This window comes from Amblyomma maculatum, chromosome 9 (genome assembly GCF_055883805.1).
Source record: "Amblyomma maculatum isolate TAMU_Amacu chromosome 9, ASM5588380v1, whole genome shotgun sequence".
NCBI lineage: Eukaryota > Metazoa > Arthropoda > Arachnida > Ixodida > Ixodidae > Amblyomma > Amblyomma maculatum.
Window position 1 is genome coordinate 5,346,425 of NC_139352.1, and position 21,458 is coordinate 5,367,882.

The window sequence follows — 21,458 nt, forward strand, 5'->3', positions numbered from 1 at the left end:
GTCATAAGAGTAATTAGTGAGGAGAGACTTTGTATTCACAAGGGGTTTAAGATTGAGCGATCTATGCAACGTTACTAGATCCCACGCAAAGCGGCGCCGTCGTCGTCGTTAATGGCGGCCTCCATGCGTGTCATAGAAATACGCGCAGTGAGCTGTTTTGCGACAGATGTAACGGTTTAGCTAACCGTGCTGCTTCTCTAATTTGCGTACATAGACGAAACTTTAACTAGTTTTGTCCATTGTATCTTCAAGATGACTGTCAAGCAAAAAGGTGAGTGATGTAGGGAAACACATTACCCCTTTGGCAGCGGGTTCAACGCTCACACGTTTGCCTTGCCTATGTGTGCACATAGGCGTTTCTCAGGAAGCGCTTAAAGTCAAGGTAATCTCGGAGATCATCAAGGAGCTTCTGGCAGCTCAGAAGGAACAGAAAGATGTCAATCTCAACAGGTGGGCGCGGCTTCAAAGCATGCTTGCGAGGTTGCCACTGCGACTGATTGCGTTTTGCTCGCAGCGTCAAGTGTCAGATCTCATCCAAGTACGGGCTCAGCTCGCAGCCGAAGATCGTCGACATCATCGCTGCCATGCCTCCCGAATACAAAAAGGAAAGTGAGAGCCAACGTCATCGACCTTGCCGTTAATTTTACGCTTCATCCTCACGCAGGTGCTCTTGCCCAAGCTGAAGGCAAAGCCCGTGCGAACGGCCAGTGGCGTAAGAAGTTGTCGCACAGTAAGTGACCGCGGGTACTGAGACGGAATTCTTTGCAGATCGCAGTTGTCGCCGTCATGTGCAAGCCCCATCGGTGCCCTCATATCAACATGACAGGGAACATTTGCGTGTAAGCAGATCTCGCTGACAATCGCGGCTGGATGGAGTGCGAGTGGAATGAACGTGACTCATGTTTTTTTTTTTTTTTTTTTTTTTTTCCCAGGTATTGTCCTGGAGGCCCGGACTCGGATTTCGAGTATTCCACGCAGTCCTATACTGGGTATGAGGTGAGTGGTTGATCGTACTTCTGTCTAGTTTCAGCTCGCACTGTTCGGCTGAGGAATGGGCGCTGTCGTGGCAGTCATTGCAACTTTCACTTTAAGCAGGATACCTAACCGCAGGATAAATGATATAATGGAGGCGCATATAATGTGCTCTCACCGTGCAGCAGAAAAGAGGGCTTCGAGGTTCATCCCCGTGCAAGTAAGTTGTTTTCGTTGGGCAAAGTGAGCTGTGTGTGGAAGCTTGTGTGACAATATTTGACTGTGCCAAAGCTAGCCATAGTTCTGCCATCTTATGTTGCCCTCTCTGAGCAGTAACCTGAATAAGCGTGCGACATGAAAAAGCAGTTGCTTAATGTTGATACTTACCGGACATTTTTTTCAGTAAGCCCTTCGTAATTGGCAAGCACTGTGCAAAGGAAGCATACAATCTTTGAAACCAAGTGAAGCAATACTTTCTTTTTTCTTATGATGACATTGATTAGGGTTGGAAGTTACTTGCACAATGAATTTAGTTACAAGGTGCATAAATTTGCAGATAAGGCAAACATGATGGAGGGGTTATTTGTACCCACAGTCCCTGCAAGTTGTGTCTGTGCTCTGATGAAGCTGCAGGGTATCTTTTGAAGGTATCTGTGTTGCTTGCATCCTAACCTTGATTGTACACAGTCTCTATCGGTAGCAGTGGATGTGGAATTCAACAGGATAGTTAAGCGGGCGAGTTAGTGATAAATTAAAAAAAAAAAAAAAACTGACAGTAGAGTGGATGTGGAGCATCTTGGTATACTAAGTGCCACCTAGAATGTGGTCGAATGGCAAGGGGGATGGACGTGCAAAAACCCTCGTACACTTCTGCATTCTGTGCAGCAATGTGCTATCTGAAATCACTCTGAAAGTACTGTTCCACTTTAATCAATTTCGCCTTAAAGAAAAAAAGAAAAAAAAGATTGTATTGTGCATTTATTTCTGCTTCCCTTAAGTCAGTGACTTCCTGCTTACTGAGTCAATCATTTTGCTTTCATAGCATCATAGCCACAGTTGCTTTTGCGCCATTAAACCTCATATAACTAACGTTTTGCTGTCTTGATTATAAGCAGCACATATATGCCATGTTATGTCTCTCCATGCAGCCAACATCTATGCGTGCCATCAGGGCCCGGTATGATCCATTCCTTCAGACAAGGCATCGTGTTGAACAGGTAGGCTATGAGAGTAAGCAGTGGCTTGGCTCTAGGCATTCTGGTCACCTCAGATGAATTAAGGAACTCATGCATTGTCATCTGTTCCTCACGACAACTAATGTCCTCAGCATATGATTTGCCTACTGTGGTATTGCCATAGTTTATATATACTCTGACATAGTCCTTTTGATTGTGTCTGTGTTTTCGCTGCCGAGGCTGGGCTCAGCTTGTGATATCATAAGTTTGGCCTCTCCTTACAGTGAGGTGCCTTAGGATGACATGTTCAATAGTGTTTTCATCTATCTCTAAAGCCAACCAGTTAGTTGGAGGCAAGCAATTTAGAGAGGCATGTATGGTTAAGTCTTCACAGTTGTCTAATAGCAGTCATGAAAATGGCTATTTGAAAAAAAACTGAAATGATGTGTATCATGTGACAGTTTTCAAAAGAATTAGTATCTTTGAATGAACTTGCGTCCACAAAACAGGAGGGAGAACCTAGAGGTAATGCACCTGGCAGTCATACATACATGCCCAAGTCTGGTTGTTGCCATCGTGAGACAGATTACATCTACATTGTGATAAAAGGTCCTCACTATTCTCTTCCATTACCTCTGTCTTCGACCAGCAGTAGCCATCCAGTCGTAGCATACTGTATCATCTCATATCTCCACCTTATGTTTGCTCATCACAGCTATTATTTCCTGCCCCCTTTTTCTCTCTCTAACAGGCCAGGAGTTACCTGCATAAGGAAATGTGCATGTCTCCCTCAATGACCGTTTCTTTCACTTCGATTTGAGTGTTATCAATGTGAATTTATGCTGTAATTCATGTTTTAGTTTGAGGTTACTGTTATTTTTTCTGCCCCATACACTATGCTGTTTGTTAGTAGTGTCATAGATTTTCTTTACTGTAGTAGGTGCAATAGTAGTGCAGGAAGTTCTGAGTACATACGCAGCCACGCATCACAGTTATATGTGTCAAAATGTAAATAGAGTTATTCATTTCTTGCACAGCTGTGTGCGTGTGTGGATGTTTGTGCAGCTCCAGCAGTTGGGTCACTCGGTGGACAAGGTGGAGTTCATCGTGATGGGAGGAACTTTCATGTGCCTGCCTGAAGATTACCGGGACCGGTTCATCCGGAGCCTCCACGATGCCCTGTCGGGGCACAGCAGCTGTTCGGTGGCCGAAGCCGTTCGGTACAGCGAGCGATCACGCACCAAGTGTATTGGCATCACCATCGAGACACGACCCGACTACTGCCTCAAGAGGCACCTGGGGTGAGGAGGCACCTTTCATGAGTTATGGCAATGCCACACGCTACTGCAACGTTGCTGTAAATGGCGCGGCATGTAAAGCTGATTGCTCAGCATGCAGTGGTTGCATACGGATGTGCCAGAATCCCAGTCACTGATTCACCTGAACAGTGATTTCATGATGCATTCCTTTAAGCTTACCTTTACTTTAATGCGAGCATCTAGACGCATACACGCAGCAGACATCTTGTCCATACCCAGATTTACCAAATGCTTCGGAATGGTATTGGCATTTTCCACCACCCCAAGTGCTGTTGGAATTTGTACTACCATAAGGGTAAACATGCAGTAATTTTTTTTTCTTCAATAACTAATCTCCCCATGAACTTAGTGTGCCTTCACTATAGCATCACTAGCAGTGTTTTCTGGTAGGCTGATTGTCTCTCGTAGCCTGAGTTGCTTGAGGATGTTAAACCCTGTAAACCAAAACTGATAATCAGTGGGATTCGTTTGCCTTCAAAAACTGCAATAAGATGATGACGAAAGAAAAAAAGGACAGCCAGACAGGCATGACACAGTTCTCTTTCTGCATGTGTACGCTTTCTTCTTTTGTTCTCTTTTTCCTTCTTTCGCACAGTTTTTGAAGCTGTACGCATCACTAGCTTCAGGCAACTCAAATAAAAGACAAAGATAAGGGCAGAAGTTGCTTGGGTCCATATTTACTTTTCTTTGGTTTGCCTTTAGCTAGTTGCATGGGACACAGCTTAGCCCGGAAATTAATCAGGCCCTGTACCCCACGCGTGGGGTGGACTTTTCGCAGGGACATGCTGCAGTATGGCTGCACGCGCCTGGAGATCGGTGTGCAGAGTGTCCACGAAGATGTGGCCAGGGACACCAACCGGTGAGTCAGCTTCTGGGGACTGGTTGAGGACAAAGCTACTGATTTTCTCCTTCTTGAAGAGAATGGCAGGAAGAAGAATTTTTATTTCGCGATACCGTTGATGCAGAAGAAGTAATGGAAAAGAGACCTATACTCCGTTTCATACATCAGGTGCAACGCAGTGAAAGCTACGCAAGTAGTCCGCGAGAAAAAAAAAAGGAGGCTTATCACTACGCACTCATTTTGTGGTCGAGTGGTTCCTGCGGAAACGGGCTCTATTCCGAGCATACACATTTGCAATAACTTGCTTCGCATGCCTAGACATTTTCGCAATGCGGATCGTATAGCAAAAATGCGCACCGAAGAACCATTTTCTCAAAAAGAGATGTGCAGCGCAGAGGGCACAGCCAGCGCCATCTAGTGGCACAGCTGCAAGGTTGCGGGACAGCGAAAACGCGACACGGAAAACGACATAAAAAAACATACAATTTCACTGAAGCCGAACCTTTCTCCCTAAAAAAGGTGCTCTTCATGAAGTTTATGGCAAATATAAGAGGTATTAGGCTTGCAGACAAAATAACTATTATTTCCTCTCGTCAAGAGCAGGCACTATTTTTCATGGAGAGCGCAAACAAGAGCTGTAGCTTTGGGAGTGTTGCACTTGATGTATGAAACGGAGTATAGATCTTTAGCCCATGGAATAGTTATGGATTAATTCCATGAATATGATGTACTGCTGTAATTCAATCCACTGGGACTAGTAAACACAAAAACAGTAGTATATATAAAGTATAGCTAGTTATATATATACTATTGCATGCAACGCGAGATGCCCACATACTTTTCAGTGTCGGTGTCTGTTAAAAAGCCCCAGATGGCCAAAAGTATCTGCAGCCCTCCATTACGGCATTACTCATATTTTGAGTCACTTCGATATGCTAAACATGATAAACCAAACTTGTGTTCATTCTTTGCATTTCATTTCATATATTTGGTGGCATTATAAATCTTGTATAACTTGAGATTCGTTTTGTAAACTTGTGAAGTGGTTTAGGTTCAAGTGCTGTCAATGAAATCCCTACATTCTTTATTTATTTTCAAGAAGTTTGTGTACAGAAGTGACTCCTTTGTGACATTTGCCTACTGTAAACAGCAGCATTGAATTTAGTTTATTAAATAATGGCAACAAAAAGCATGATTTGGAAAACTCTCTGCTTCTTTGTGGGCACTAGTAAAGTGAATGCAATCAGTATATACACACACTGCTCACGGATAACTCGAGGAAGCTCTTGTACTTTATGCAACCACCTGTCTAGAGACAAAATTGGGCGGACACGCAAGTCCCGCCTGATATGACAATCTGGCCATATCACCCACCAAGGGTTGGCTTACATGGAGCACACCCTGAGTGGTCGTGTTGCTCAACTCTGTCCAGTGATAAAAGTAGCCAAAAAAGGAAGATAAGAGACATGGGTGATGGTAAAGGCAAGAATTAAACGAGCAGGAGGAAAGGGAGCAAGGCATGTACAAAGGCCCTTTATTGCTCCTGGCTCTCACTGTCGGCACTGTGTGGGGCTCCTGAGTGATGTTATCACTGACACGGGTACCACTAGATGTTTGTTGGCCTTCCTTGCCCCTGGGTTAGTGCCTGGGTGAAAGGCTACAGCCTGCCAAGATTTCCAGCCAAAATTTTTATTGCTAGACACCAAGGAAAACAAATAACGAAAATCAAGGAACACAGATGACATCGCAGCTGCTACAATGCAGTGCTACAAGTGATGGTGGTGACGCTTGATGTCAGAGTAGACGTTTTGCATGCTGCCAAGCAAGAAGTCGATCGGCAGAGTAGCAAGGCAAAGCTACACCAATGCATTACAGGCATCCCTTCAACTTTTGGAGCAGCTGTCTCTGATGAAGTTTGCGTTACCTCACCATTGAAGGCTCAGCTGTTAGAGTACTTGAATGCTGAAACTAAGGATGCGGGATTGAATCCTGGCCACGATGGCCACGTTTTGAGGTCGGTGTGCGTTAAAGAACCCCTGTGGTTGAAACTTCGCAGAGCAGTCTACTGAAATGTTCCTCATAGCCTGAATTGCTTTGGAATGTTAAACCCTGTGAACCAATTGGGAGAAGGAGAAAAAAAAGCATGCCGTCTGGCTTCTGTAATGAAGCTCACTGATTGACTGGCAGGAAGAGACATCAGCAGACTGAAATCATAACTATACCTTTTGATGTATCTTCATTCACCTTCAGAAAAACATCCAACCACCATCTAGACGACCTGGAAAGGTGCCCAGTTGTGTGCACAAAGACATGCAGTGGTCTGCAAACACAATCATGAGAGAAGATGCAAAACTTGATGTCAAAGCATCAATGGTTTTTAATGCCGTTGCCCACACATAGCATAGCAAGGCGTCGCCCCTGTGTTCTTACTCTTTGTGCACCGCATATGTTAGCTTCATGATTTTGTCTCTGAACCACATCCGTGCATCCCAACATATGCACGTTCTGACAACACAAACCTATGCCACAAGGCAGTTGTAGCCTGTCAGAAAACCTCACCTTGTGCTGCACCTTGTAGTCAGCCACTCCATTTCTGGCTGTATTTGAATTACTTGCTGTACAATAGTGTTACTTAGCAGTATTCGGTGGTTGTGCTGAGGATAATGAAGTGCGAGAGACTCCCAGAAGGAAACGACGCTGAGGGTGGGGAGATCTCTGCTGTCGTCAACGTTAGTTGTGCGAACAGTTATCAGACTGTGGATCAGTTGTGCGAACAGCTATTGGACTGTGGATCTTCCCCGTAACGATATGTACAGATTGGAAAGGGGTGTGTACTATCACATTTTAATGGCTGTTGTGTCCCAACTCTTTTTTTTTTTTTTGGTGCCAATACTACACATTTTGTAAATGTCTCTTGCACACCAATAGTAATGCGTTTCTTTGTCAAATGTTTAGGGGAATTCCCCAAGGTGGAGTAGATTTGTAATAAGGGAGTAATTACTCATTGCATCCACCCAAGCGCAGCCATACGGCTACAAAGGAAAGCTATACAGCTTTCTCAGAAGCTTCGTAGTTAAAGAAAAATTCGTCCTGATCCGGGAATCGAACCCGGCACCACCGCCTTTTCGGGGCAGTCGCTCTACCGACTGAGCTAACCAGGACGGTCAGCAGATCAGATGGTAGGGCGAGAGCGAATTGATCTATAACTCGAAGTGGGAATGGTGTTTGTCAAATGTTTAGGGGAATCCCCCAAGGTGGAGTAGATTTGTAATAAGGGAGTAATTACTCATTGCATCCACCCAAGCGCAGCCATACGGCTACAAAGGAAAGCTATACAGCTTTCTCAGAAGCTTCGTAGTTAAAGAAAAATTCGTCCTGATCCGGGAATCGAACCCGGCACCACCGCCTTTCCGGGGCAGTCGCTCTACCGACTGAGCTAACCAGGACGGTCAGCAGATCAGATGGTAGGGCGAGAGCGAATTGATCTATAACTCGAAGTGGGAATGGTGTTTGTCAAATGTTTAGGGGAATCCCCCAAGGTGGAGTAGATTTGTAATAAGGGAGTAATTACTCATTGCATCCACCCAAGCGCAGCCATACGGCTACAAAGGAAAGCTATACAGCTTTCTCAGAAGCTTCTCAGAAGCGGTGGTGCCGGGTTTGATTCCCGGATCAGGACGAATTTTTCTTTAACTACGAAGCTTCTGAGAAAGCTGTATAGCTTTCCTTTGTAGCCGTATGGCTGCGCTTGGGTGGATGCAATTAGTAATTACTCCCTTATTACAAATCTACTCCACCTTGGGGGATTCCCCTAAACATTTGACAAACACCATTCCCACTTCGAGTTATAGATCAATTCGCTCTCGCCCTACCATCTGATCTGCTGACCGTCCTGGTTAGCTCAGTCGGTAGAGCGACTGCCCCGGAAAGGCGGTGGTGCCGGGTTCGATTCCCGGATCAGGACGAATTTTTCTTTAACTACGAAGCTTCTGAGAAAGCTGTATAGCTTTCCTTTGTAGCTGTATGGCTGCGCTTGGGTGGATGCAATGAGTAATTACTCCCTTATTAGTAATGCGTTTCCTCGCATGGTCTCAATTCTGGATGCTTTGCTTCCCTTCCAGGGGCCACACTGTGCGAGCCGTGTGCGAGTCGTTCCAGCTGGCCAAGGACGCCGGCTTCAAGGTCGTGGCGCACATGATGCCCAACCTGCCCAATGTGGACTGGGAGCGCGACCTCGACCAATTTGTGGTGAGGGCCACGTGTTGGAATGGGCTTAAGCACTGGTCGTGCCGTCGTATTGCTTCTCAAGACGTATACACGGGCACTAACATGTGCTGCGCGTGAGACAGTGGCAACTTCTTCTGTGTGCTCTTGTGTCTGTGTCCTGAAGCTATCAATTCATATCAACTCTGTTGTCTTTGTGAGCATTAGTGGGAATTCCCCTGGTGGTCAAAATTATTCTGTGGCCGTCCACTGCGGCACCTCTTTCTCTTTTTCTTCTTTCACTCCCACCTGTCTTCCTTCCCTTAAGGTGATTCAGGGGTCCACCAATAAGTGTGAAAGTTACTGTGCCTTTCCTTTCCTACAAACCAATTTGCATTTTATTTTTAGAGCTGTGAAATATTGAATTCATTGACAACACCTTGAAAACCTCTCCTGTATTGTTTGTTATCGTTTAGGCTAGTTTGAACATTGCTGGAACAAGGGAGCGCACCTTTGAGAATTATGCTTCAGAAAGTTTGGTTTCACTATTGCATCAGTTGCTGTTTGGTGAATAGCTTTTTGTGTCTGTTTCAGGTTGTGCATAGGACACTGAGTGTTGTGCTAAGGGGAACCGGCGAAAAAGTTATTTCTAGCCATGTTATCCTGAAAATAGTGGGCTAAGTTCTGTCCCTGAATTAGGCTCTCATTGACTGTCCCCTCTTGGGGGGGGACCACCACAGGAGCTGTTTGAGAACCCAGCCTTCCGCATGGATGGCCTCAAGATCTACCCGACGCTGGTGATGCGGGGTACGGGCCTGTACGAGCTGTGGAAGACGGGCCGCTACCGCAGCTATCCGCCGGGTTTCCTGGTGGACCTCATTGCCCGCATCCTGGCTCTGGTGCCCCCTTGGACGCGAATCTACCGCGTGCAGAGGTGTGCTTTTTTTATTTACCAAGGCGCTTGTTTGAAGGTTGCAACCTTTCATCACATAGGGGAACTGCCTACATGCTATTGACAGTGATGGCATGCTACTTCCTTGTGCAGGGTCCAGAGCCAGGTGGCCTCTTTTTTGTTTTCTTTTAAGGGTCATTACTTACTCTGGCATATGGCCCAGAAAGGAAATGTTTGAAACAAGTGTACAAGCACAAAGTGCGAATTTTTGGACGATGGTCGCACATGCTGAGCGAGTGAAGGCGCAAACGAAAAGGCGAGGCAGAGAAAAAACACTTAAGGCGTGTGTCCTCTTGTCCTCGTCTTTTTTTATGCCGTGCTTTTACTTACTTAGCACTGAAAATGACTTTTTCAGGGAGTCTGAAATGTTGTCCATGACAAACTGCATTTTGAGTGCAGTACTAGGTAGGTGTGCTGATATTTGCTGTGTTTACTCGGCGTTCCTGGTGTACCCAAATAAAAGCAGGAAAGTGAAAGCAGTGGGGCAACATGTTGTGGCGTTAGCAACATTGTTCTCATGAGCACAGATTGAAAGCATACAGTGCTTCTAAGGGCCCCTGGCACTTTGAAAAATCTGCATGTAGTACACTGTTTTCCATGCTCAGCAGACAAAAAGACACACGGCTGCGTGTTCCTCTAAAGTTCTGGAATATCTTAAATATACCAAGCTGCTCAGAGCAAGAAACCCAAGGCCATCGCGAGATGGGACCACGTGGCAGTTTTTGTTTGAAGGCTGTGATGAGTGGTTGCACTGCAGTTGCTTGCTGTGTGGTTCCAGGGACATCCCGATGCCTCTGGTGACCTCTGGTGTGGAGCACGGTAACCTGCGGGAGCTGGCCCTGGCCCGGATGAAGGACTTTGGCACTAAGTGCCGGGATGTACGTACACGGGAAGTAGGCATCCAGGAGATCCACCACAGGGTGCAGCCTGATCAGGTGAGGACACCACGGCCCTTGTCGTGGTTAGCTGTGCTAGTCTGTTCCTGTGCCTTGAAATGCAGGGGAATATTATCAGTACAGTTGAGCCCACTTATAACGGCCCCACTTAAGGGGAACCTTTTTCTTTAGCCTTCATGTTTCAGCCCCATAGGTGAGTATACAGGTAAGATGTAACTGTTGCATACTTTCCGCTTGAGCAATACAGTAAGCTGCTACTCATAATCTGTGAGTACTTGCTAAATGCATTACATCCCAATGTTATCTCTCTTATCTTGTCTTTATTTTAATATGCGGTGACTGAATTAATTTCCAAACTTTCCTCCGGCATTTGATCATTGGGTTTCTTCCTGCACATGAGGGGTGCAGCGTTTTGAGCAGCTGAATCGGCCCCTTGCTTCCTTGATGGTGAGGAGATGGGGGCTGTGGGTGCAGGTGGAGCTGGTGCGTCGTGACTATGTGGCCAATGGGGGCTGGGAGACATTCCTGGCATATGAAGATCCCCGGCAGGACATCCTGGTGGGGCTGCTGCGTTTGCGCCAGTGTTCGGCTGACACCTTCCGCCCTGAGCTCCTGGGCGGCTGCTCCATCGTGCGCGAGCTGCACGTGTATCCTTCTGGCTGGCAGCCTTCCTGGGGGGTGGGACAAAATAAAGGGTGCCTGTATTAATAGATTACGGTAAAATCTCCTTAATTTGGCCCTTATGGGACCAGGAAAGATGTTCTGATTATCCGAAAGTTTAACTATCAAATGTCCCTAAAAAACTGTCAAGTACCATGTGCATCCCAAAAATTTTACTTGCAACCAGTATATTTAAACAGTTTTCTAGGTAGTCCTCTTGAATTAGCCTTATTGAACAACAAAAAATGCTCCAGAGGAGGCCATACATTAGTTCTACTTGTCTAAGACACTCAGTCTTCTTTAAAAATATGGCTACATTTAGCTAGGACACTGGATGCCAGTTTCAAGTACTGTCCAGGGTAGCTACACCAGTCCCAAGTGTGAGAATAAGCTAACCTAGGCAGAGAGTGTGACACACATGGCATAATAAAGAGAGAGGGTAAAGGGGAAGAGAAGATTTGTTGAGAAGGCAGGGGAGAGATGTAGGATGAGCGGACTGTGCAGTGTGCAAAGGAGCAGCTACCAGCCACTATGTGCAGCTTGCCTCTGCTACTGGCGGCAAGGAAGGGAGTGCTGTGTTTATGCATAGCCTCCTTAGTTTTCTGGTTGCCCTGAGTAGTTTGAGCGACTGTTGTTAACACTGCAGTGTTTTCTGTGCGTCTCCTTAAAAGGGGGAATCCTGCCCCTTTGTTGTATTTGTGGTCACATTGTATTTGTGCAAATACGGTTAGCGGACCTCATAGCACAGGTGATTATGAGAAAGCTATGTGGCTAAGGCACTCAAGATACTAATTGGCATTCTTGTTGCAGTAACCTTGATTAAGCTGACAGGTAAGCTGTTTTTGTTTGCAGCTTAATCACAGATGCACATTGCTGCTCACTGCAATTTTGTGTGCTACTGTCCGTTCCTATTCATAGCCAACCTGCATCCTTTAAAGTAGTGCCTGGCATTGGCAAATACTTTTACAGCTTGGCCAAAAAGATTAAGCTGACAGGTAAGCTGTTTTTGCTTGCAGCTTAATCACAGATGCACATTGCTGCTCACTGCAATTTTGTGTGCTACTGTCCGTTCCTATTCATAGCCAACCTGCATCCTTTAAAGTAGTGCCTGGCATTGGCAAATACTTTTACAGCTTGCCCAAAAAGATACACATGTGAATGAAGCGAGGACATCACTGGGATAAAGAAACCTTATTTTCTACGGTGACATATTTTATATCCCACGAAGTGAAACCAATGATTCTTGTATATTTTGTGGGAAGTTTTTGTGCAGTAGCAGCTGCTGGCTTCGCCTTGATTGCCCAAGGTCATTGAGAAGTCAATTTTTTCTTGCCAAGTGGCTGAATCTGCCCTCGGTATCTCGAAGACTAGTTAATAAAAATTTTCACTACCTGTAAGTACCCAGTATGGTGCAGGGTATTTCTAAACTTTATGAATCTTACTAGAAGACTCGTATTATATTTGTGCAAATATGGTATAATACTACCACTTTGAGCAGTCGATGGTATGATGACTTGTCCTGTAGAAGTGCGCGGGAACATTGTTGCCAAAGCTACAAGCACTAGAGGCATTACCTTGGTAAAGCAGATAGGGGAGCAAGCATGTAGTCTCCAGCAGCCCTTTGTTTGCTACCAGATTCTGTGTTTCGAGCGATCTAATGATAAAATCAATTTCATTTTTATCGTTTCGTTCCTACTGACATACATGTACAGACTTATCAAGAAAGAAAGAGCATGTAGCTGCTAACACAAAATTTCATGGATTCATGGAAGACTTAATCAGAACTGTGGTCAGCATCTTGTGAGAGTGCAGCTTCAGTTATGTGAGGCATGCATTGTGATCGAGAAATGAAGGAAAATGCACTGTTACTGCTGTCACTAGCACATGAAAAAATCCTGCTAAGGTATGTGCCATTAACCAGCAAAATACTTAGACAAACTATCAATTCTACAGATTTAATTGTGTTGGTTGCAGTGTGTGATAGTGCAGGTGCGGCACAGATGTTGACTTTTGCGTGAGGATGTTTATTACTGCCCACAATTGGACCTTGACCCAGTTAATGATACAGGTATGGCAGCGTGGTCCCAGTGAGCGCTCGTGATCCCACCAAGTTCCAGCATCAGGTGAGCCGTCATATTGCATGCTGCCATTTACGTGTGGTTTTTGATGAAGTTGTGCCAAAATATTATTCCAGCAACTTAGAGCCGAGGACAGTGTTAAAGAAGCTGAAGTATATGTGTTCAGGCATGACACTGGTTCCTCGACACAATGTGTCATGAGAAAGATAACAATGCAACCCGGTCTCGAGCCCTTTACAACCTACTGTTAGCGCACGGCGTGCATGTGTTTTGCAAATCTGCTTCGGCAGCGCTGCCAACACTATTCCAAATAAATGAGATGAACGCACGTGCAGAGGAACAATTAGCTCAGGTAGGGCTACTTTTGGGTTCTACCGTATTTATTGGGCTTTTGTGTAGCACGGTCGTGTATAAGGTCACGAGAAAGATTTCAGACATGCCGTGTGCTGATAGCTTGATTGCAGAATCCCCAATCACACTTGCTTTAACAGCGCCATCAACATCCTAGCGTTTGGTTTGTTTTTAGAGTAGAACCCTGCCAATTCGAACTGTCAGCATTAGAAGTGAGTTTGTTTAAATATAAGTCCCAACTATACATGGAGGGTGAATGCCGCATGTGAGAAATTTTAATTTCGGTATGCAAATTAATGGCAGATGTCTGGAGCCAAAGTTTCTAAAGATGTGTAGTTCAGCATACAGTGCTCTTGGTGTGCACACTTTGTGATTCCTCTGGTGTTGGGCCCATTTCAGAGTGCAGCAGCAGCTTGTGTATGTGTAGCTGTGATTATGGTCATCTGTCTCCTCCCACCTCTGTCCAACAGGGCTTTGGTACATTACTCATGGAGGAAGCGGAGCGCATTGCCCGTGAGGAGCATGGATCGCATAAGCTGGCTGTCATCTCTGGTGAGCTCTTCCCCTCGCGAGTCATCACTCATATGGCACCTGACCACACCACACTCTTCCGCCGGTCGTGAAGCAAAGCTCTGGGGTTATTCGGCCTCTTAAAAACATATGAATGGTAATGAACGCGGGCAGGCAACAACAGTGCTTCGTCAGCTATCCTGTTGCCGACCGCAGTGTCTGAGTAACTCTGGGTTTTTTCACGAACGAATCTCACTACAACAAAGTTCGCACGACCTGCAAAAAATTTCACTGCAGTGGGAACCTCGCTGTAGTGAAATATAAGGCTAGATCACTGCCAGACTGGGCTGGATAGCTCAGGAACAGCGTTTAATATTTGTGGTTTTTCACCGTAGAAATCAGCATCATGGCGGGATTTTTGGAGTGCTCCAGAAATCTCTGCCAATGAACAAAACCACTAAAAGCCAATGCAACCGCTCCCCTAGCTGTCAAAACAAGTTTTTTGTTTTGTTTTTTTTCTGCCTTTGTCTTTTGAGAGTCCTTGCTAAGACAGCGCTTTTTGTGGACATTTCACTGTGGTCATCTCGAAGGGGATTACGAAATAGTTTAAAACAGTGATAATTTCATATATCATTGTCATCACCGGCCTTACTATGCCCAATGCAGGGTAAAGGCTTCTCCCACATCCCTCCAATAAACCCTGTCATATACCAGCTGTATTCATTTAATCCCTGCAAACTTTTAAAATTCTTCTACTCTAAGGTCGTCTTCCTCGGTTAAAGCATAATGTCTGTTCTGCAGCTTGCACAATGGCAGCGCACCACTTTTTATGGGTGCAGTGCTCTTACTGCTCTGAGGGCCACCAGGCATCAAAAAGGGGACACACTTTCATGTGCCCCTCCATGGGCATGCGAGCCATGGGGAACAAGTTCTATTGAAGTTGGGGATTGCGTCAAAGCTCCAGGAGATGGGGCTTTTGGGAAAGCCACTGGCAATCATTAGAAGTCCAATTCTGTTGCTAGTAAACTCAAAGTTCAGTAAGCTAATTAAAGGTAGAGTATGGTTGATTTCTGCATTGCCTTTAGCAGTGAGGCTGACCACACAAGAGTTGTCGCAAGCCTTCGGTCAGCTAGGCTGGTCTCACTGCACGACAGCTGGCACACCGAACGCTGGCTTCCCTGCATGATACATCGAAAACAAGAACGCCAGATCGATGGCCACTTCCAAGTGTACATGACATGCGCCTCGTCATGTTGTTTTACAGCACTCAAGGCTGTGCTGCCGACCAGACTCCATGTGCTAAATTTGATTGTCAGGGCATCAATAAGATAATCACCTTTTGCAGGGGCACAGCGCACAGTTTGATATACGCCATGCGCAGCGGCTATAGGGGCGCCACTGAACGCCGCATAGCGCCGGCTGTCGGAACCCAAGGCGGGCCTCATGCGGCAAGCGTGGCTGTGGTGCGCGCGTGCGATCTGCCGCTTGTGCGCGTCTCGCGGGCACTTCCGCGGTGACAGTGTGCTCAAAAGGATTGCACTTTACAATAGTGGACATGTGTTCGATATCATGGTCGTCTGGAACTACATCGCCTCCATATGCATCAAGTGTCTGCTGTATACGAGCGTCAACAAGGTTACGTACGAAGTGGAGGTCATTTTGAGTGCCCCGCTTTCATAACAACGTCACACTAATTCGTTCATTCCTTCACCTATGAATCAATGTTCTTTCTTTGCTTAATGGTACACGCTTGCTTCGTCTGCATGCAATATATTGCTACAGTAAGCTAGGCAGCGTCGTCGAAACTGCGAACGGTTTCGTACCGGTGCGACCGCAGGAAAAGCCAGCGAGCTTGCAAACCAGCATTCTCAGCATCAGAAAAATAGCGCATATTGGATTGCTGTAGCAAGAGTTCAGTCTAAATAGCAAATGCAGCGACATGTTATGTTTTCGTAACCTTGCCAGACAACAGAAATTAACACTGGCTCTGGCCATCAAAGTAATTGCGTGGCAAGTTTCAAAACGCATATTGGCAACTATCTCTACAATAACCCGCTGCAGTGGCTCAGGCTAGTGAGGAGGATCGAGTTACCGGACCGATGTCGATCGCACCGCCTGCGTTTCGGTGGAGGTGAAACGCAAAATGCAACCGTGTGCTGTGCGATATCAATGCACTCTAAAGATCGTCTGGCAAAGTGTTTCACAAATTTAATGCGTATTGTATCTTTCCGGCCAGCGGAGGCGACCACATTTAAACAAGAAGTGTTCACGGAAAGTGCAATGACAAGCAGAAAAAACTGAAAACATAGTTATCATTCAGGCCTGCCACACGGCAAATTTAATGCCTTTTTCATCGAGTGACGCTCGTTCAAAATGATATTTGTTTGCTGCTGCATAAGAAAATATGACATTTGATCAAAATGACATTAGGTATCGAATGAGTTTGAGGTACTCATCGGAATGCGATCAACGAGAAAGTGTGTTATGTCGGCACCAGAGACTCGGTGAGAAGGTACTCCCAAAATAAACTACAAAAGTGCCACCGGCATTAAATACTACTGTGCTCTTATAATTTTGCAGCCAGTCATCTATGTGAACTATGCCAAATAACATCGTAAAAAAAAACGCACCCACCGCTGCCAGCCAACCCATAGCCACTGCACTCAGCACAGGCAGAACAGGTCGCTCCTGCTGCTGCGGTCCGGCGGCGGCGAGTCGCTGACACGCCATTTTCAGTCGCCACCTTCAGAAAAGCATGCTCTGTTCATCTTAAATAATATGCGCTTAATTTGAGGAAGGAATCTAAAAAGATATCTTTAGTGAGGATCGCTGTTATGTAACGAGATTTTGGAAGAAGTGATAACAGCAATACAAGCAAATTTCTGCCTTTAGCAGCTGCCGCTGGTGTGACGCAGCTCATCCGATTTCGTTCTCTAGCTGCGCTGCTGAGGCATCGCTGAAGCTACACCTTCAGTTTACTCTAAGACAATTTGTGAGACAATTGAACTGATAGTAAGGCTGTTTTAAGAATAGGAAATTTACTATTTCCAAAGCACTTCCAGCTACGGCTTCTAAGCGAAACCGTTTAGGCGTTAAGGCCTAGCAACGAATAGGGCCTAGCACACAGTCAGAACGCCGTCGTCGGCCGCCTTCGCGGGCAGCGTCATTGCGGTAAGCAGGCGGCATGCGATGTGGCAAGCGTTACGAATTTGCCATGTGCTTTCTTCAATCAATCAATCAATCAATCAATCAATCTTTATTTCAGTTTGTACATACAAACTGAAATATATCTGAGCATATCTTGATGAGGCTAAGCTCGAGCATCTTCCGACGGGTTTTAATACGCCAAGCGAACGTTCTGGCGAATACGTACAGGAGTCAACGGGGCTGTATGCTGCGCCGTAGGGCGATACTCGAAGGTTCTATAAAAGCGTCACCGGACAGTACACTAGATACTGCCTATTTTACATGTTGCTCTTGACACTTGCTTTAGTGCGGAGAGTGTACGTTGTTGAAACTCGTACGCGTTCCGCAGTCGAGCGCAGACGTGCGTACCTTTCGTACCCTTTCGTAAACAAGCGCCGCCGACACAGCCGCTAGATTCGTAATTGATAGTCCTAATCAAGAGGTTGGTTACAAGGAATGCGAGACATGAATGTCAATTTAATGGCTGCTTTCGTTTACAGTGCCGTCATCTTCGCAGCATATTGAAGGCACTCTAATATTTGCATATCAATCACAGTTACTATAACTTGGAAATGGCATTAGCTTTGATCGTGTAGCAGCGCGTCAAAAAAATGACATCAACCTGAACAAATGTCATTCAGTGTGATTGCTTGCTTTCTGCGTCGAACAGCCGCGATTCACTGCCGCCGTCGCTCTCGTGAAGCATCACTGGAAACTTACACAAACGTGTTCCTGGCAAGGTTTTATGTGTGTTCGAAAAACCAACTACACAGCAATTCTTCCCGGATATTGCTAAAGGTTGACAGCGGCGTTATATCTGTTAAACCGCAACTAAAGATGAAAACACGACGCGTGCGCATAGACGCTGACATGAACAGCGTCTAACCAAGCCCGCCTACGCTTTGCGGTTTAGCGATAGGCTGCGCTGTCGGCGTTTTGCGCATCGCGTATACCGAATGTCCGCTGAACAGGAGCTCGATAAACACAAATAACACTGCTATACTTATGCATGGGATTTTTAAGGGGATATTCTGCTAGCTCAATATATGCAGTAATTCGATATATCCGGAGTCAATATATTCGAGATCAACTGTATTCAAAAGTGCATTGGAAGACACGCAGTGAAACACATATGCACTGCGCTGAATTAAGCACTGAATTTTGTTCAGGAAGCATATCTGTATGCAGGTTGTCCCACGTAACCTAAAGTTTCAAGAATGACAGGCACTTTGAACACAGACTGGAGTGGATGCATGATGTTGGCTGTTGACTAGACTAACTCTAGCTATTTTTATTTTCTCTTTAATTGATTAATTGCAATTAATTATTGAAATTTCGAAATGCTGGCTGGAGACCTAAGTGTGATATGTAAAGCTTTAGGGTACTACGAAAAAACACTCAGAATTGTTTCTTGCACAACATAAATCGCACCCTTTTTTTTTTCCTTTGATATACGAAAGAAAAAGAAACCATGTTGCTTACACAGCACCAAACCGCCTGTCAACAACTCGACGACTGCTTCAAGTCTCGAGTCTGCTTCCCTCTCATGATGGGGTCGAGCTGCCCTCTGCCTGGGGTCAACTCATCACTGAACTTCTCTAAAGTTCATTGTCGAACTCTGCAAGTCCCAAACGATGGTCAAACTAAATCTGTGACAGGCTGCTCGTGGACTGCTGTTCTGCTCTCAGGAGTCTTAATGGATTTCTACTTTTGATGATCACTTTGCATCTCCTAAATAAACCTTGACCGGATAATTGGGGATGCTATATGCACTTTGTGCAGTAAAAAATTTGATTGAGGGAAGGTAAATACAATTCTACGCCTGAAACTATTGATGCTTGATGGTGATTCTTGCACAGGTATTTAACGCAAAGGCATTATATATGGCTCGTCAACATTGAAACCTGGTATCTCTTAGACATCAGCGTGATGACATCACCAGTACTGATAATATAGTCATAATGGTTTATAGTGATGAGCTATAATGCAATGATTAATGGCTGTTACTAATTAGTAATGGCATCAGTGATAGTGTCAGGGATAGCAGCCTTTGTGATAAATGCTCTTAGAGTAACTTAGGGTGTAGGCCTACAGAATCATAAAGGACATTACTAATGGTGAGGGCCATTATTGAGAATGTGAAGGCCTTTAGAGCGGGGGCTATTGCATTCGCAGTATGCAAGTAGCCTTAAGTGCTCTCCGTAACTTTACTCTTCAGTAAAAAAATTTAAGAAAATGATACAGATTCTTTGGAATGAGTGAAAGTTGCTATATTACGCGACAGCTTGTGTGGCTTGCTTACTTGAAAAGTCACCGTTGGCGATGCTATTGTGGTGTCGGGAAAAACATGCACATAATTTTGTATCAAAATTGAAATGCAACCATTCTTTGTATACATCATTCAGATTGGTGTTACGCCATTTCGCTTCCAGTTTAGCATCCAACTGCTAGTCAAATTGGAAGCTGGTTTGCGATAGAAATTCGAAGGGTGACATATGTACCTTGTTCTTATGCTATAAGTTGCAAGTTTAGGCATCCACCAAGAAGGGAGACAGATACTTCGCCTTCCTTTCCCCAAAATGCAAACCAGCGAAAAAATATCGCGGAATGAAAAGGCAGTGTTAAAGGCAGCATTGTGTCTATTCTTAAGAGGAAGCTTAAGCATCCTCATAATTTTTTTCAGTTCTTGAAGAATGCATTTGCTGTTCATTCAGTGTTATCACTGAGTTGATGTGCATTAGGCTCAGGACAACGTGGTTTTTTTCACCATGCTTTTAAAGAACTTTGGTCTCATTCTTCATGTTCACTAGTGGCTGCTCAGGACCATGACTTGAGTAGTTGAGGATATTTTCTAATCCAGATTTGACTGTACTATTGAAAATTTGTTCTGAGTTTGTGAGAAAATGTTCTTTCTGTCTCGTTGCAGGTGTCGGCACACGCAACTATTACCGCAAATTAGGCTATGAACTGGATGGTCCATACATGTCTAAGGTTCTTGTAGCTGATCCTGCTTGAGTGCTAATGCTAAAGTTAGTTCTTGGGCGAGCTTTATTATTCATAAGAAGCACAAACACCTGTACATAAAATAGTCTTGTTTACTGCTGATTGCTTCGTTGATTCACGCTGTCAGCAAATTATCAGGGCTACCTCGTGTAGTACCACCTTGCTCGCAGTGATGGTCGATTATTGCCTGCAGTAATGTTTTTCTTTTTTTGTTGTTGTTTTTGTGCTGATGTTTGTTCTGACCGATGGTGGCACATTGGTTAAGGCACACAACTATTTATTCCAAAAACTCTTCTTTGATCCTGGTCGCGCAACTGCATTTCAATGAAGGCAAAACACAATGCGTATGTTTACTAAGCTGTGTCAGCGCATGTTAAAGAAACTTGGGTGGCTGAGATTATCGGAGCCTTCGTCTTGCGTCCCTTATGGGTGATGTTGCTTTGGGTCATTAATCCCGCCTTGTGTCCCTTGTGGGTGATGTCTCTTTGGGCCATTAAACCAGTCTTGCGTCCCTTATGGGTGATGTCGCTTTGGGACATTAAACCCTATCAGTCAAACTATCTCCCATGCAATGTTGTCTGTGTGCATATCTCCTCTTGGATGCTGGTACGTTGAATTATACGGACACTAAGAGCAAATGGAAGGCCTGCATCGACATATTACTGTGTTCTATGGACAAATTAGCTTGCAAAATTATAAACTAAGGAAGGCCAAATAAAAGAAAATGTGGGGACACTTAAAGGGGCACTAAAGAGCATTCTGCAAAAATTCATTTTTCTTTTATTTTGTTTCTCCAATTATATAGCTTTAGTAGCAGAGAATGCAGGCGTTAAATAAACCCACAGCAACAAAAATACGCCCCAACTCTGCTTTCGCAAGACTTAACTTCGTCACTTTGTGGTGGCCAATGAAAGACCTTTGAAGAAGCCTAAAGCAATCTTCATTGGTGTTTTTGAATATGATGTAAGTAACATATTGATAGAACCACTGCATATTTGTGGCTCAGAGTGCATGCGACCAAAACAAGCCAGACGCAAGTGCATTACTGTCTCAAGATTACTGTGTCTCACACTGCCACAACAGAACGGCAAACTGTCCTGCAATTTCCTAAAACTTATTCCACACGTTAAGGGATTCCTCCTACTCTCTACAGGAATGTTTTATCTGATATTAACATCAATATTTGCCACAGAGGAAAATATTTTGGAGTTTATAGGAATTCTCGGGGCGTGTATATCAGGTTCCCGCAAATAATAGAAGTAATAGATGCCTTTAATATTCTCTTTAGTGCACCTTTCACTCATTTCAAGAG

General features: G+C 44.9%; 1 protein-coding gene and 3 non-coding genes across 4 annotated transcripts; 2 read left to right on the plus strand and 2 right to left on the minus strand.

Moving 5' to 3' along the window:
* Positions 1 to 104: 104 nt before the first annotated feature.
* Positions 105 to 20,248, plus strand: Elp3 (elongator complex protein 3). Its single transcript, XM_084577971.1, has 16 exons — positions 105 to 271; positions 354 to 450; positions 515 to 603; positions 663 to 712; positions 769 to 839; positions 933 to 996; positions 2,121 to 2,189; positions 3,213 to 3,448; positions 4,245 to 4,325; positions 8,429 to 8,555; positions 9,251 to 9,444; positions 10,241 to 10,397; positions 10,833 to 11,005; positions 13,087 to 13,141; positions 13,918 to 13,999; positions 20,070 to 20,248. The coding sequence occupies exons 1-16, from the start codon at positions 253 to 255 to the stop codon at positions 20,156 to 20,158; spliced, it is 1,653 nt and encodes a 550-aa protein (XP_084434097.1). The 5' UTR covers positions 105 to 252; the 3' UTR covers positions 20,159 to 20,248.
* Positions 7,395 to 7,468, minus strand: TRNAF-GAA (transfer RNA phenylalanine (anticodon GAA)). The gene has a single exon. It is a non-coding gene; the product is annotated as a tRNA-Phe (tRNA).
* TRNAS-GGA (transfer RNA serine (anticodon GGA)) lies at positions 7,680 to 7,753 on the minus strand. Its single transcript has one exon. It is a non-coding gene; the product is annotated as a tRNA-Ser (tRNA).
* Positions 8,198 to 8,271, plus strand: TRNAS-GGA (transfer RNA serine (anticodon GGA)). The gene has a single exon. It is a non-coding gene; the product is annotated as a tRNA-Ser (tRNA).
* Positions 20,249 to 21,458: the final 1,210 nt, after the last annotated feature.